We start from the raw sequence: 15,708 nt of genomic DNA, 5'->3' as shown, positions 1-15,708 counted from the left end.
AGCACCTAACAGACAAAGAAGTACACAAAATGAGATAAGAAGGAAGCACATGAATAAGAAGCAATAGCCACTTTCTCAACCAAGAAAATTTTTAGTCTCAAAGGATGAAAGCAAGTCCTCTGTTAAAAAAGTTCATTACCTATATCCTTACTTTCTCCAACCTTAAGATCTTCTGCCAAGTTAGGAATGACCCAAAGCACGAGAACACACAACGTGTATGAAAAATGGTTGGAAATTTCTTCTCAAAAGAAAATTAAACAACAACAAAAAAATGGTTTGAATAAATCTGTCACTTCTGCTAAAGTTAAGCATGCTGTACACCACCCAAATTTAACACCACTCAAATGCCAATATCTAATGCTTATTTGTTATTTAGTAAAGCCTTTTCTTTTTTGCTTTACATTTTCTACTTCATTTAATTCTCACTAAGCCTTGTAAAGTACATACACTACAATTAATGAGAAGAAAGTGAGACTCAAGAGTCAAGTTACCTATCCAAGGTCAAAAAATCGAGTATGTGGCAGGCCTAAGACCCAAGTCCAGTTCTCTGGTTCCAAATTCTCACTCCCCTATTCTATAATCTCAGGTATCTCTAGCACCCTTCCATGATTTTGTAAACCCCAGAGAAGCAGCTTCACTATTAACTTCACTATTTTTCTCATCAATATCTATCAAATATCATTCAGGGCTACCAATATTCTGAAGATGGAATGGATTTAAAATCTTGGGCACTATGTGGTTTAGCAGGTTAAGAGGTTAAGTAGCTCCAATGTTGGGCTTTAAATCTAGGATTGACAGTTGCTTAGTAACAAAGGCTAGAAATCAAGGGCCATCAATGCTGAATTCAACATCTCTAAAAAAGTAGGTAACGGAAAAGTGGTGACTTACCTGAGGCAACAGGGGAGGCCGCAACAGTGTTGGGTGTTTGCTGCATCTCCCCACCATGTATCATGGGAAGGACCCCGCCTACCTCCAGGAGGACACCTGTACTGTTCAGGTGGCCAGAAGCCACAGCCATTTCACTCTCATTTACCTACCAGGGAAGAATAGAGGTGAAGGCTACACTCAAGCTTTCCTTTACTACCACTTCCCAAAAGAGTTCCAGCAGCTGACCAAACTTCATGAATCTAAAAGTTAATGTCCAAAGAGAGTAACTTCAGACCCAAGGGAAACTCTAATTTTCAAAACTTATTTAACAAGAGTTCTCTGGAAAAGAGAACCAAATTAATTATGGTTTCAGATACCTCAGGACCCAAGGATTCTACCAACTTACTGTGTGGGTTTTCGTTTTTCCTTAATTAACGTTTAACTAGGAAATCTATTTCTCTTTTGAACTTTTTTTCCGTGTCATATTTTAGGTCCCAGGCACTCCCTTCCAAAGTACTAAATCACCACAGCTCTCAAACACCCACAGAAGTCTCCATACCAGTCTGGGGCTAGTAGGCAGGAGGCTGCCCTTCTTCAAGAGCTCTGACAGCAGAGGGGAGGGGGGTGGAGTTGCTTTCTGTCCAAGCATCTTTTTCTGGGGTGAATCATCTGTTACTGGGGTCATGGGGGCTTCTAAGGGTGCAGAGCCTGGAGGAAGGGTGTCAGGAATCCCAGGAAACGAGGTGACTGGGGTATTCGGCAAAGTCCCAGGGGTTACCTAAGAGACAACAGAGAACCTTTATCTGACTTCTCAAACTCTGGAAGGTTCCCTACTAATCTGGATGGGTTACTGTGTCTAACTATTACTTTAACAGTCCTGAGTGGAACTGCCCAGAAACCCTCTACCTCTCTTGTTCTCAGCCACACCTTTCTTCCCCACAATTTTTTCTCTTACATTCACTCAGACCCAACCATTCCACCCAACCTGCCCTTTACAAACTCCTTACCCACTACCAATATTTTGTATTTACAAGGTCATTGTCCCTTATTTCAGCGGGAATTTCATTAAGACTAATACATAGTCTTTTCATCTCTCTCAAAAGATCAAAAGCCTTAATGTCTTTAGGTCCATCCTTATCTTAGAGCACAGAAAAGGTGAATTAAGTCTTTAGATTCTGACCAAGAGAGGAAGTTGCCTCTAGGCCAAAAGTGGTTTCCTCATCACTCAGCTCTCTGCTGGCTTATTGCCCCTTTGCTGATTAATTCTTGCAGATGAAAATAGACTCACCCCAGAGGTGGCTTCTTCCATAGTGGTTACAGTCAAGTCCCCAAGTGGATAATCACTTCCTGGAGAGGCAGAGTCTATAGGAGAGCGGACCATCACAGTAGGTAACCTTCGAGGGGGTGTTTTTACTGCTTGACGAGCTAGAACACATAAGAGAACAATTCCTAAGTCTTGGAGATTAAATAAATGAAACTAGACACTACTTGGCTATTGTATAATAAAGGACAAGTGGAGATGTTTTATTAAAACAGCTTTATGAGTTGGATTAGAAAGTTTTTTTAATTCTTCTAAAAGACAGGAAATGTTGCTTAAGAGAAACTCTCACTCTGAGCAAACTCATTTAACTATTCAACTATCCTAAAAGTCCATGAAGTAGAAAAGTGGTTTAATGACCCTTCAACAGCCTCTTCAATAACTTATTAAGATTCTGCTTTTAACAAGAGGAAAAGACCTCATTGGCTCAGAGCATGTATTCCTAGAGTACAAATGCTTAAGTTCTTCCCCTTATAGAGTGACTGAGCTATTCTCAACTTTTTTACAGGCTTTGACTTCTAAAACCTTAATTATGTTCAATGTCTTATTATCAAGCCTTTGTGTCCTTCAAGGACACAAGGTCTAGTTGGATCTGAGCAGAGCTCATTTTTGTTTCTTCCTGGACATAGAGGGATGTTCTGATTCTGGTAGAAGATGACAGAGAGAAGTATGCAAGTAAATTGGAATTAGTAAATTCTACGCTACAAAATATTTTTCAACTATCATTAGCATGTAGTACTGTGTAGTCAACTGCTAAACAGGTTTACTAGGTTCAGCTTACCCTGATATGCAGCATCCGTAGCCTTCCTCTTCACTTCAGCTTCCTCTTCCTCCAATTTCTTTTTCCTAAAGAGGGAATGAAGAGTTAGATCCTAACCAGCTCTAGTTCCTCCACAGTTCTCAATGCCCTCACAAGGATTTTTTTTTTGGGGGGGAGGGGGGCGGGTTTGGCTAGCACTTTCTTGGGGAAAGGCCTAAAAAAGAGTCCTTATTAGCAAAACAGGAAATGTCAAGTTATTGTCTAACTACCAGTTCTTCACCCACACAAACCAGAGCCACTTTTAAGTTAGAACTAAGTTACATTTTCACACTGAAATGCTCTATCACATTAACTTCTAGGACTCACTCCCCCGTCCCAGCTACCAGGCCACTCTGTAGCTTTCCCCTTCCAGAATCTCTCAAGTCTAAAGGAATGACAGACAGAGGAAATAAGCCAGATTACTTGAAGAGAAAAGAGGTAAAAAGAGAGAAAAGAGTATACATAGAAAAACGATATAATATAACCCACATCGCAATGTCATTGCAAAGCTCATCCAGTCTGCTGTCCATGTGCCCAGCTTGAATTAGTTCTGCATCTCTTTTTAGCCGTCTGTAGGAAGAAAGAGAGGTAAGTAGATAGATAGGTTTTTAATCTGCTATTAAAAAATTCGACTAGTACTAGAAGTTAGCCATCTCTCCCAACCATTTGGCATCTCTCTGGTAAGTACCTATATTTTTCCTGGGTTTCTTTTATTACTTTCTTTAGTTCCTCAACTCGTTCAGCAGTCAGTTTCCGAACAATAACATCTTCAACAGTTTCCACCACTTCTCCCTTTTCACCCCGTTTCCGTCTGTGGAAAATTGCAACAAACACACAACACACACACTTGAGTAAGAGAACATTTGTTCCCACTCCTACTTAATTTCTTTGAGCCTTCTCCATCAGGTAACCACTGATAACTTCTATATTTTTATCACTCAGTAATATAAACTGATATAAAACCAGACTTCTTCAGTAAACACTCTTCCCTAAAGAGATTTAGCTTAAATGTGTGGCTTTGTACTCACTTTGGGGTCTCAGTGGTCTCTAGAAGCTCAGAATACTGAGAAGCACAATGCTGTGGAAAAAAAGTGAAAATATAAGGAGCAAGCCTTTAAAGAAATGACCTTTCAAAGTTTCAAAATATCAGATAGACTGAGGTTTAGAGAGAGGAGCTATATGTAAGATATGAATGCTTTCCAGGAAAGCAAATTACTTAGCAATCGAATCGGTTCAAAATAACCAATACCAAGACACAGAAAGGGGAATCTTCTGGCCTGGAGTTTGAGTATTTGGGGGAAAATCTAATAGCCAATATTTACAGCTAATATCTACTGAGTAGTTATAATATGCAAGGCGCTATGCTAAATGCCTTACAGGTACTACCTCAACTAAATCTTCAAAATAACCCTGAAGCAACTTTTTTCTCTATTTTACAAATGAGAAGACTGAAGATTGTTGTCCAAAGTTATTAAGTGGAGTCATATTAAACCCAGATCTAACTCTCAAGCTTGGGTACTTAACTATTACACTACACTGACAAGAATAGTTTGTAATATAAGCATGCATCAATGGATTGACAAACGGAAAAAAGAAAAAGGGATTCTCAACTATTCTCCCTCTTCATGGTATAAAATCCTTATGATTAAAGGGCAGAGCCTGGAAAGGAACCTACTTCCCATTTCAAAGACTACTCTAAAAGAGCACTTGCTTGGAAACTTACTTTTTGAGAGAACCAGTCTGGAGGGCGGCCAGGTTCTGCAAAGGGTTTAATAGCTCTGCTAACTGATACCCTATAAAATGAGAAAAGCCTTATTACATACCAAATAGGGGGCGGGGGAAGCATGGTGAGAGTTCAAGGTTTAGAGTACAAATCTTGGAATAAAAAATTGCCATTGTGAAGTATACTGAAATGTGACTATGGAAAATGACATAAGGGCTTGAAAGTCATTTACAGAGAAAGTCATTGCTCAATGGTTTTCCTAGATGATATATTTCCTGGGTAAAGTGAAGGTATTAGAACTTAAAGTATCATTTCTGTTCATTTAGGAAAATATTTTAATGTTGATTTTGTGTTTAGAAAACACACACTTTTTTAAAAGCAAGTTGTAATTAATTACAGACCCAAAAAAGTTCTTTTGATCCACTACTAAAGCTCCTAGAAATGTAATATAGGAAATAATTTAACAAAAGCAGCAAGCACCAAGAAGCAGGCACCATCTAGACTTGATCAGACTGATGAAGTTAGATTTTTTTCTAAATGCCTGTAGAAGAATGTTTAACTTATGGCACTTCAACTCTATGAATATTAAACAGTCCATAAAAATAACTGTAAAATACACGTGGTGATACAGAACATATTTATATTAACTATTAAAAGGACAATTTTCTTTTATAATACAATCACACAAACTTTAAAAAAGTTATAGGTATAAAGACTAAGAAACAGGCAAAAATGAAAATAGTTGGACAGAAATAGGATCAAGGAAGAGTGCAAGGGGGCTTCAACTTTATCTGTTAGTTTCTTTAAGATCTGAAGGAAACATGACAAAATATTAAGATTTGTTATATCCAGGTACTGGGTACCTAGGCAATCTATATTATTCTCCACACTTCTCTATGTGGTTGAAATATTTCATAACTTTAAAAAGAAAACAGAAAAAAACCCAAAGAACAGTTTTTAAATTTTGTGTTGAGATATTGGTATCACAGAGCTATTTTCCTTTATAAAAAGTTTACCTGAACATTGTTATATGGATAGCTATAAGCAAAAAATAAAATTTGATCCAAAATTTACACCTTATACCAAAAAAAGCCCCAAATGGATCAAAGATTTAAATGTTTAAAAAAATTTAACCATGAAAGTACTACTAGAAATCATAGAAGAATTATCTTATAATCTCAGACTAGGGAAGAAGAACTTCCTATTTATAAAACAAAATCCAGGCGCTATGAAAGAAAAGTATTAAGAAATAAACTACATTTTAAAAGTCTTAATGTAAAAATATCAACCATAAGTCAAGCCAAATGGCACACTGGTTTCAAAAAAATGCATCTCACAGCTCAAATGGCTAATCTCCCCAATATATAAGGAGCCCCCCAAATTAAAGACTAATAATCAAATAGAAAAATAGGAAAATTAGTTTATAGAAAAGGAAATATAAGTGGCTCTTTAACACACGAAGATATTCAACCTCACTCGTCATAGGATAAATGTAAATGAAATATATGAGAACTATTTCTCACCCTTTATAATACTGCTAAGATCAAAAACACCTAACACATTCGATGAACCAGCGCATAAAAAACAGATACTCTGATATATTACCACTGGGAGTATAAACTGAAATAATCTCTGAGTAGGGCAATTTAAAAATCTCTTTCAAATTTTATAAACTCATATTCTTTGACCCCATTATTCTACTTTATTTATTTTAGATATAATGTATATATAACTATGCAAAGTTGTGTTTGCATTTTCAAATGTATATCAATAGAGTAGCAGTTAAATCGATTATGGCATATCCATAAAAACAATACCATGCATCTGTTAAAAAAATGAGCTAAGACTTTCACATACAGATACACAAAGACATAGTACTAATTTAGAGAAAAGTAGCAGCAGCAAGGTAAAGAACAGTGTGAATAGTATATAACCATTTATGTTTAAAAAGAAGACGGAGAAAAGAAATATACACTTGCTCATGTATACAAAATTAATGCTGGAGAAACATAAGAAACTGCTAATGCTGAGAGATGAGACACAGTGATGGGAGGAAGACAATGTACTATTTTGAATTTTGAACCTTATGACTTAAGTACTTCCTCAAAAAATAAATACAATTTAAAATTTTAGTGTTTTTATGCTATTTTTCTAGTAAAAATGTGAGAATTATAAGATTGAAGTGTATTTCAAACCAGTTTACTTGGTGGTTTGTTCAGTTTATATTTGAGTTGAGTTACATTTAAGTTCAACCTGAGATTTATCAAATTAGTGTGTTTCATTTTGTCTTGGGGTTTACCATTTAATTTGACTCAAGAACAGTTGCCACCTAAAATACCCTTGTTTCATATTTGAAAAGCTATTTTTAAAATATATACAAGTGGCAGAAATGCTAAGTGTGACCCGTAACAGTGCTTTTGTAAACTCATTTGAATGGTTAAAGTAGTAGAGATATACCATATAAACGGTAGTAGCAATATACCATATAAATACAAAAAATTAAATAATTATAAGACTTAAAATAATAAAAATATCCTGAGGTAAAAGAGAAAAAGGGAAATGTTAAAAATGATAAAGGGTATGTCCTGGCAGCAAAAAAGATTGGAAACCACAATCCTACTATTTGGTACTTAAAAAGAAATACTGGAGTGCCAAGACAATTAAATAAGGAAAGAATATAATAGTTTTTTTCAACGAATACTGGGTACTAGGATAGTGGATATCTACATGCGAAAGAGATCCTTGTCTTAGAACATACACAAAATTACCTCAAAATGGATCATGTGTAGAGCTAAAATTATAAAGCTGTTAGAAGAAAACATTTATAGAAATAAATGATTTGTTAGCTATGACACAAGCACAAGCAAAAAAGAAAAAATTGGACATATCAAAATTAAGAACTTCTGTGCTATAAAAGGTACCAATAAAGAATGTGAAAAGGCAACACATGAGACAGAAATGTTTACAAATTATCTGACAAGAGATGTGTCCAGAACATATAAAATTCAGTAATAAAAATAACCCAAAGCATCTGAGCAGACATTACTCCAAATTACATATATAAATGGCTAATATGCATGAAAAGACGTTCAATAACATTAGTTATCAGGAATATGCAAGTGAAAGCTACAATGAGATACCATGTCACATCTGCCAGTATGGCCATAATCAAAAAGACAGTTGTTGAACATACAGAGAAAATGGGGCCCTCATTTCTTGCTGGTGGAAATGTAAAATGGTGTGGCCACTTTTAAAATCAGTTTTGCAGCTCTTCAAAAAGTTAAACATAGACTTACCATATGACCCAGCAAGTGAACTCTTTCAATTCAAGAGAATCGAAATGAGTCGGTACCTCATACACAAATGTTCATAGCAGCATTAATAGTCAAAAAAGTAAAATAACCCAAATGTTCACCAACTGATGTATAAAAAAATGTGGCATACCCAAACACAGTCTATACAGTTTAGTCATAAAAAGGAATAAAGTACTAATACATGCTATAATAGGAATCTTGAAAGTATTTCACTAAGTCAAAGAAGCCAGTTACAGAATACTACAAATTATTATGATTTCATTTATATGAAATGTCTAGAATAAAAAATCTAAAGATACAGAAAGTAGATCAGTGACTGGGTGAGATGAAGAGGAGATTGTAGAGTGACTGATGACTGCACAATTCTGTGAATATACTAAATTTTGTGAATATGAGTTAATTTTATAGTTTGTGAATTATAACTCAAATCTGTTAAAAAAGAAATACTGCTGAAAGGTTAGTATGATTAACTACAGGAATCTACTACTGCAAAAAAATAAATTCAACAGTTTCAGATATCCTAAGCACCTTACCAATTTTGATCTCCACTCCTCATGACAGAAGACGCTAAACACAGTTTCTCTCTGATAGACCATGGTTCTGTAGGGCCAGTACTCAGAAGCTTGTGCTCTGAAAGAAGAAATGACTTAGAGGCAACCACTGAGACACTTCTAAGCCCCAAAAGGAGGACTAAAAACCTAATACAAAACATCCCAACTTGCAAGGACAAAGTGAACTATTATTGCCGAATCTTGATTTTTCACCTCCCTAGTAAAATATCACCACTGAGATAGTACCTATTCATTGCGTGCAAATTGCACTCTGAGCACTTGGTAAAATATTTCTTCACGACTATTCTGCTTTATAAGAAAAAAAAAATAGATAATGTCAGATTAAGATAAAGCAGTTCTCCCGAAAAGCCCAGTTTTAAGAATACATACTTTATTCCAGTATGAACGCACGGGCTTATTTCCCATGATTGTAGGCGGCTACCCCCGTCACTGCCCCGCCTCCTTCTAAACATACATTTACCTCTTTCAGTAAACCCCAAACCACTCCTTCTTAGTTGTCGGACCTCAAAGACTTTTTCAATCCATGAAACGGAAGAAAATGGCTACGGAAGTGCAAGAAACGCAACTTCCCCAGTGGCAGAAAAAGCTCAACGGTTAAAAGATCCCGTTTCTCTGGGAGATAGGATACGGGCCTCACAAACGTTGGTCAGAATGTGAATGGTTCTTTGATACCAGCCACTCCGTAATGTTAACATGTCTTCGACTGTACGCCTGAGTCTCTAGAACACCTTTACCGCTCAGCCACGCAGCTCCCAAACATATGCTGAGCTGTCTGTCTCTCAAAGCTCCACGGCCTGCCTCCCTGAGACCCCAAGACCCTACGCTTCTGGACCCCTAAACCTCGGCCTTCACCACGCCACTGAACGCAGATCTCGGAAGACCCTGGGCTCTCATGAAAATCATTGCGTGTGACTGATATTTGGTGCCAGGCCTTGGCTCTACAAAGGCCTTGCTCTATACGCAGTGCGCCTACTTACTGCCCGTTCCTGTCGCCATCTTGGCCCCGAATTCTCCAACCCTCTAAAGACCGCCTGGCAGGGCCCAAGCCCGGGGAACTCTGGGAAATAGAGTCTGGGTATTTTTTCGCGCTGCCTCCTGGGAAATGTAGTCTCTTCTGGCATCCCAAAACAAACAAGCGCCCCAAACCAGTTCTCTTCTGCGCTCTTGGGAAGGAACGTGCTAAAGGACAGAGGACGGCGGCTGAAACCTCAGGGTTTCGTTTAGGGTTCTTAGAAAAGATATGCCTAAGGTTCAAGAAAAAGTGTTAGGCGGGAATTCCAGGCGACCCTACTCAAACTTCTGACAGTTGGTAACCCGGACCCACATTAGAGTGGAAAGGTCAAACCAGAACAAACCGTTTCCCAGTCTCGCTCCCCGCCCCCCCTTTCCTTGCTCTGATTGGTAGCTGCAGGCTTTGCTATCTGATTGGCGGAAGGAACGCAGCGCGTAATTTAAAACATTGTATCGGTAACAAAGGTGCACCTCGTGGGCGGGGTGGTGCTCTCAGTCGGCAGAAGTCTGGATTCGGCGGCAGGGTGCGAGTAGGCCGGTACCGGAGGTGGAATAAGTGTCACATCTTTGGGTGAGTGTAGCTTTGCCGGAGCTCAGCTGGTGTACCAGCTCTTGCCCTCGCGGAATAGACTTTCAGAAAGCCGAGCTGCCGCTATCCCTATTTTTCCTAATACCTCTGTCCTCATTGTGGGCCTGGGGGCGAGGTTGGAGAAAGAGCCTAGGGCTACTGACACCACCTCTACAGCACCGGAGGATGAGGCACCCTGCTTGGAGCGTGACCTGCTTTTGGAGCCGAATATCTATTCACTCCAGTTCGCGGTCGGAAATGCCGCCTCAGACTGGATTAAATGTTTAACTTCTCTCATCCCCTTCCCCTCTGCTGGTAGAGTGAGAGAGGGAGAATGAATTCAGGCAGCAAGACCACGGTGTTCTGGGGCAAGGGAATTGTTTTTTTACCTAGGATTTGCAGCCCCCTCTGTCCCTTAAGGTTCTCCTCCCTACCCACTCTTGTCTCCTTTTACACCTAAGCTGCCCTGCTGTCATGTCGCGAGGGATCCTGTCTCCTCCAGCCGGCTTGCTTTCAGATGAGGAAGTCGTAGTCTCCCCGATGTTTGAATCCACAGCTGCAGATTTGGGGTCTGTGGTACGCAAGGATCTGCTATCTGACTGCTCTGTAATCTCTACCTCCTTGGAAGACAAGCAGCAGGTAAAGGAGTTGGAGGGTGGCTTGGGAGCAGAAAGTAATAGCCTCAGACTACTAGTTGCCCATACAGAGTAGTATGAGGTCACTAGGAATTCTGAGGGTCTAAGAGATCAATTCAAAATTAAGAGCATGACAAGTAAAAAATGTAGAGTTGTGTGTCCATAAGAACTATTGCTACATTTCATTAATGAAGTACCCTCAAGTGCATTCTATCAGCTAATCCTATGAGGGAAGGATAATAGTTATCTCTCCTTCACCATGAGGCCCAGACACATTAAAGGATTTGCACAAAACCATACTGTCATTAAGTAGGTGGGCTGTACCTTCAGGTTTTAAATATTAACCATAACTTCCATTTATGGAGCCTTTCTTTCAGCTAGGCTGGCCTTTCTCATTACTGTGCACCCACTAAATGTTAGTAGCACCTTCCCACGTGTGACAACCAAGAAACCTGTTCTGACATTGCTAAATATTCTTCAGGAGGAAATGGCCCTGGTTGAGAACAAATCTACTCAGAAGTCTCCTCTTTTATAGAGAAAGTCTCATGAGAGCAAGAGCCTTGATAATGCCGCTCACTATGGACCACCTGAGCCTCTTAGAGTTCCTAGGTCATAGTAGGTAGATCGCCAAATGTCTGTTGAGAGAATGAGGTGGCTACTATTATTAACCCCATTCTACAGATGAGGAAAGTGAGGCCAAAAAGAATTTTAAAAACTTGTTCACGGCCTCTCTCCTATTAAATGATGTAATTGGGCCTCAAATTCAGGTGTGTCTGCCTCCAAGGTACTTAACTACTGTGCTTTACTGCAATATCACATGCTGATTTTCATACCAGTCAACCAGTTCTAATTCAGATAACTGGTGTGATAAACCAGGTTTGCAGGTTACTAAAGAGACAGGGAAGGTGATAAAGTAGTGAAAAGGTTCATGTGAGATGGAATGATTATGGAACCAAAGAGTAGCTGTAGAGAGACATTTGAGGTGGAAAGAGGGTAGTGTTAGCATGATTCCCTGAAACTGTTATGCCTGCACATCTGCTCAGAGGTAGCTGCTGAGATTAATCCATAGTTCCGGCCTGGAATTCTGCCATAGGTTCCATCTGAGGATAGTACGGAGAAGGTGAAAGTATACCTGAGGGTCAGGCCCTTGTTACCTTCAGAGTTGGAACGGCAAGAGGATCAGGTGAGTTTCTGAGGGAGGATTTAAGGTGGAATGATGCAATACAGAAGAGGTTCCCAGGAATGTTTCCTTCTGTGTCAACTGTGTTTTCTCCCTTCTCAGGGTTGTGTCCATATTGAGAATATGGAGACCCTTGTTCTACAGGCACCCAAAGACTCCTTTGCCCAGAAGAGCAATGAGCGGGGAATTGGCCAAGCCACCCATAGGTTCACCTTTTCCCAGGTATGGAGGTACATGTAGGGGGTTTTACTCCCTCTTTAGAGGGAAAGCTTTTTACTTGATTGTGAGTTCCTTATATATGCATGTCTGCAATTTGGAGGACCCTTTTTAAAAGCTAGTCAGTGCGTCAAGTAATTAAGGTGCATTAAGTCCCAACAGCTCTATTATTATTATCTTTATTGTTCCTATTTTCCTGACAAGGATACTGTGGCTCGGTGAAGGTAATATTGCTAAAATCATGTAGCTAGTCAGTAGTAGAGTTAAGATTTTAATCTAGATCCATCTATCTCCAAAGCCCATGCTTATGACCATTATGTTGCCATATTGTGTGTCCAGCATTGGACTTAAGAGATAGCATTCCTTAGGCATTTATTAATTTGGATGAAAGATGGACTGGCAGTGAGTGGTTGAGTCTTTAGGGAGCATCTGGCAGCACTGCAGGAAGAAGTTGCTTCAGTATTGTCCAGAGCCAATCACTCAGGAGGAGATGCATCTGCTAGCTCTGCACAGGAGACAGGTGGGAGATGAAGGCTGGGCCTCTGAGATACTGTGTCTGTCTCTAGATTTTTGGGCCAGAAGTGGGACAAGCATCCTTCTTCAACCTGACTGTGAAGGAGATGGTAAAGGACGTACTCAAAGGGCAGAACTGGCTTATCTATACATATGGAGTCACCAACTCAGGGAAAACCCACACAATTCAAGGTGAGTAGTAGGCCTCACAAGATTGCTGATTGGCCTGTAATGGTATTGTCTTTGCATTTTGATGCTGTCATTTGGGGGAGAAAGGCACTCAACTCAGCTATCCCATCTTTCACATGTCTCTAGGTACCATCAGGGATGGAGGGATCCTGCCACGGTCCCTGGCTCTGATCTTCAATAGTCTCCAAGGCCAACTTCATCCAATACCTGATCTGAAGCCCTTGCTCTCCAATGAGGTAATCTGGCTTGACAGCAAGCAGATCCGGCAGGAGGAAATGAAGAAACTGGTCCTGCTAAATGGAGGCCTCCAAGAGGTAAAGTGTTAGTGTCCACAGAGGCAAGGATAGGGGGACAAATCTCTGCAAAGTTTTGTACTTATTTTCTTCCTGGATCCCTCAGGAGGAGCTGTCTACCTCCTTAAAGAGGAGTGTCTACATTGAAAGTCGGACAGGTACCAGCACCAGCTTTGACAGTGGCATTGCTGGGCTTTCCTCCACCAGTCAGTTCACCAGCAGTAGCCAGCTAGATGGTAGGTACCATGACTGGGCTCCATGCCAAGTAACAGTAGGAACCCACTCCCTGCTCCCAACAGCTGCCAGAGCTCCCAACAAGAGACCAGAGGTTGCAACCTGAGCTCTGCCTTCCAAGGTCCTTGCAGGCCTAAGGGGAGATTGACTTCTCTGGAGTTGATACCCTGTATATTTGCTTCTTTCTCAGAAACAAGTCACCGATGGGCACAGCCAGACACTGCCCCTGTAAGTGTCCCTGCGGACATTCGCTTCTCCATCTGGATCTCCTTCTTTGAGATCTACAATGAACTGCTTTATGACCTGTTGGAACCACCTAGCCAGCAGCGCAAGAGGCAAACTCTGCGGCTATGTGAGGACCAGAATGGCAATCCCTACGTGAAAGGTATGGGAAAGCAGGAAGGCTGGCATGAACCCTGGAGAGGATTTGGGGAGAAACTAGGAAAGAGTTAGGTGCTCCCACCTTATGTATGTCCTTCTCTCCTTGGCCTCAGATCTCAATTGGATTCATGTTCAGGATGCTGAGGAGGCCTGGAAACTCCTGAAAGTGGGTCGTAAAAACCAGAGCTTTGCCAGCACCCACCTGAACCAGAACTCCAGCCGCAGGTGAGTGGGTTGTGAGAGTCAAGTCTTCACTGTGTTCCAGGAAATATTAATCTTCTACCTAGGCATGGAAAATGTGCAATGACTTTTCTCTTCTTCAAATTAACTTTAGTCACAGCATCTTCTCCATTCGGATCCTGCACCTTCAAGGGGAAGGGGATATAGTCCCCAAGATTAGCGAGTAAGTTTTTCTATTTAGGAATTTGGGCTTTTTGGCCTTAAATGGTAGTGGAGGGAGGGAGCAAGGGAGACCCTCAGAGGAATCACTTCTGTTAGATTCTTGTTCTCCTTCCTTGGGTAGAGAGATTCTTGGTGGATCCTTCTCTTCCCCTCCCCAGAAGTATATGAGGGGATGGAAGGCTCATAACATGGGCCCATATGTCATATCCTGTCCATCATTCAAGGTTGTCACTCTGTGATCTGGCTGGCTCAGAACGCTGCAAAGATCAGAAGAATGGTGAGCGGCTGAAGGAAGCAGGAAACATTAACACTTCTCTGCACACTTTGGGCCGCTGTATTTCTGCCCTGCGCCAAAACCAGCAGAACCGGTGAGCTTCTGACTGTGAGCCGTGGGCTGGGATGGCTTGGAGTTCTGCAATTTACTAAGAAACTTCCTGGTCACTGAGGATGGTGCTAGGATATCCCAAGGGGTGGAATTCTGCTCATAGCCCTATTCTGATTCCCTGCCAGGTCAAAACAGAATCTGGTTCCTTTCCGTGACAGCAAGTTGACTCGAGTGTTCCAAGGCTTCTTCACGGGCCGAGGTCGTTCCTGCATGATTGTCAATGTAAATCCCTGTGCGTCTACCTATGATGAGACCCTTCATGTGGCTAAGTTCTCAGCCATTGCCAGCCAGGTAAGAAGCTGTAGTGTACATGTGATGGTTGTACTCACTTTGGACTGGTACTTTTATTTATGAATGCTACTAGGAGCTAGTTATGGATTCAATTAAGATTTTTTTCCCCTGCTAGCTTGTGCATGCTCCACCTGTGCAACTGGGATTCCCATCACTACATTCATTCATCAAGGAACACAGTCTACAAGCATCTCCCAGCTTAGAGACAGGAACTAAGACAGACCTAGGTCTTGATGATGACATTGAAAATGAAGCTGACATCTCCATGTATGGCAAAGAGGTGGGGATGTAAGAAAGCTTTGGTGCAGCAGCTTGATGGCTACACATTTCCCATGCTGCCTTCTAGGTGGGCCTGTGCCTTTTTGGGATATGGCCATCTGATGACTTCTGATTTGTATGTACCTCCTAGGACCTCCTACAGGTAGTGGAAGCCATGAAAGCACTGCTTTTGAAAGAACGGCAGGAAAAGTTGCAGCTGGAGATGCAGCTTCGTGATGAAATTTGCAATGAGATGGTGGAGCAGATGCAACAACGCGAACAGTGGTGCAGGTACCAGCTGAGTGACCCCTCTTGGTCTAGAGGGTGGGAAGTAGGGACTAGGACAGAGTTGTGCCTCAAGATCTGTCCTGTAAGCTCACTTCTCAGAATCTTCACTCATTTCTCTTTTCTTTATGATAGTGAACATTTGGATACCCAAAAGGAACTATTAGAGGAAATGTATGAAGAGAAACTAAAGATCCTCAAAGAGTCACTGACAAATTTTTACCAAGAAGAGCTTCAGGTGAGTTGCTTTGAACCAGCCCCACTGACTACTCAG

General features: G+C 40.8%; 2 protein-coding genes across 8 annotated transcripts in view; one reads left to right on the top strand and one right to left on the bottom strand.

Moving 5' to 3' along the window:
• The window catches only part of BRD8 (bromodomain containing 8), a 17,607-nt gene extending 7,918 nt beyond the window's left edge, over positions 1–9,689 (bottom strand). For 3 of the 7 annotated variants that reach the window (XM_025040768.1, XM_006923078.3, XM_025040767.1), the window contains exons 1-10: positions 9,571–9,689; positions 8,555–8,651; positions 4,708–4,777; positions 4,013–4,062; positions 3,673–3,795; positions 3,474–3,554; positions 2,967–3,031; positions 2,156–2,292; positions 1,427–1,645; positions 889–1,033 (exon numbers count right to left, since the gene is read on the bottom strand). In XM_025040768.1, coding sequence (XP_024896536.1) covers positions 889–1,033; positions 1,427–1,645; positions 2,156–2,292; positions 2,967–3,031; positions 3,474–3,554; positions 3,673–3,795; positions 4,013–4,062; positions 4,708–4,777; positions 8,555–8,651; positions 9,571–9,589 — 1,006 coding nt within the window. In that variant the 5' untranslated portion in view covers positions 9,590–9,689. Of the gene's footprint in view, positions 1–863; positions 1,034–1,426; positions 1,646–2,155; positions 2,293–2,966; positions 3,032–3,473; positions 3,555–3,672; positions 3,796–4,012; positions 4,063–4,707; positions 4,778–8,549; positions 8,652–9,570 lie in introns of those variants that run through there. The other 4 variants (XM_006923079.3, XM_015598051.2, XM_025040769.1 and 1 more) reach the window with 4 other exon arrangements.
• Positions 9,690–10,028: 339 nt separating this feature from the next.
• KIF20A (kinesin family member 20A) overlaps positions 10,029–15,708 on the top strand; it is an 8,134-nt gene continuing 2,454 nt past the window's right edge. The window contains exons 1-15 of the mRNA XM_006923077.3: positions 10,029–10,175; positions 10,634–10,811; positions 11,901–11,990; positions 12,090–12,209; positions 12,770–12,908; positions 13,032–13,219; positions 13,305–13,434; positions 13,623–13,817; positions 13,927–14,038; positions 14,148–14,216; positions 14,440–14,583; positions 14,726–14,891; positions 15,007–15,171; positions 15,301–15,440; positions 15,570–15,672. Coding sequence (XP_006923139.1) covers positions 10,647–10,811; positions 11,901–11,990; positions 12,090–12,209; positions 12,770–12,908; positions 13,032–13,219; positions 13,305–13,434; positions 13,623–13,817; positions 13,927–14,038; positions 14,148–14,216; positions 14,440–14,583; positions 14,726–14,891; positions 15,007–15,171; positions 15,301–15,440; positions 15,570–15,672 — 1,926 coding nt within the window. The 5' untranslated portion in view covers positions 10,029–10,175; positions 10,634–10,646. The remainder of the gene's footprint in view (positions 10,176–10,633; positions 10,812–11,900; positions 11,991–12,089; positions 12,210–12,769; positions 12,909–13,031; positions 13,220–13,304; positions 13,435–13,622; positions 13,818–13,926; positions 14,039–14,147; positions 14,217–14,439; positions 14,584–14,725; positions 14,892–15,006; positions 15,172–15,300; positions 15,441–15,569; positions 15,673–15,708) is intronic.

The sequence above is a fragment of the Pteropus alecto genome, unplaced genomic scaffold (assembly GCF_000325575.1).
Source record: "Pteropus alecto unplaced genomic scaffold, ASM32557v1 scaffold78, whole genome shotgun sequence".
Classification (NCBI taxonomy): Eukaryota; Metazoa; Chordata; class Mammalia; order Chiroptera; family Pteropodidae; genus Pteropus; species Pteropus alecto.
The sequence above is the reverse complement of the archived record's forward strand: the minus strand, read 5'-3'. Positions and strand labels throughout refer to the sequence as shown.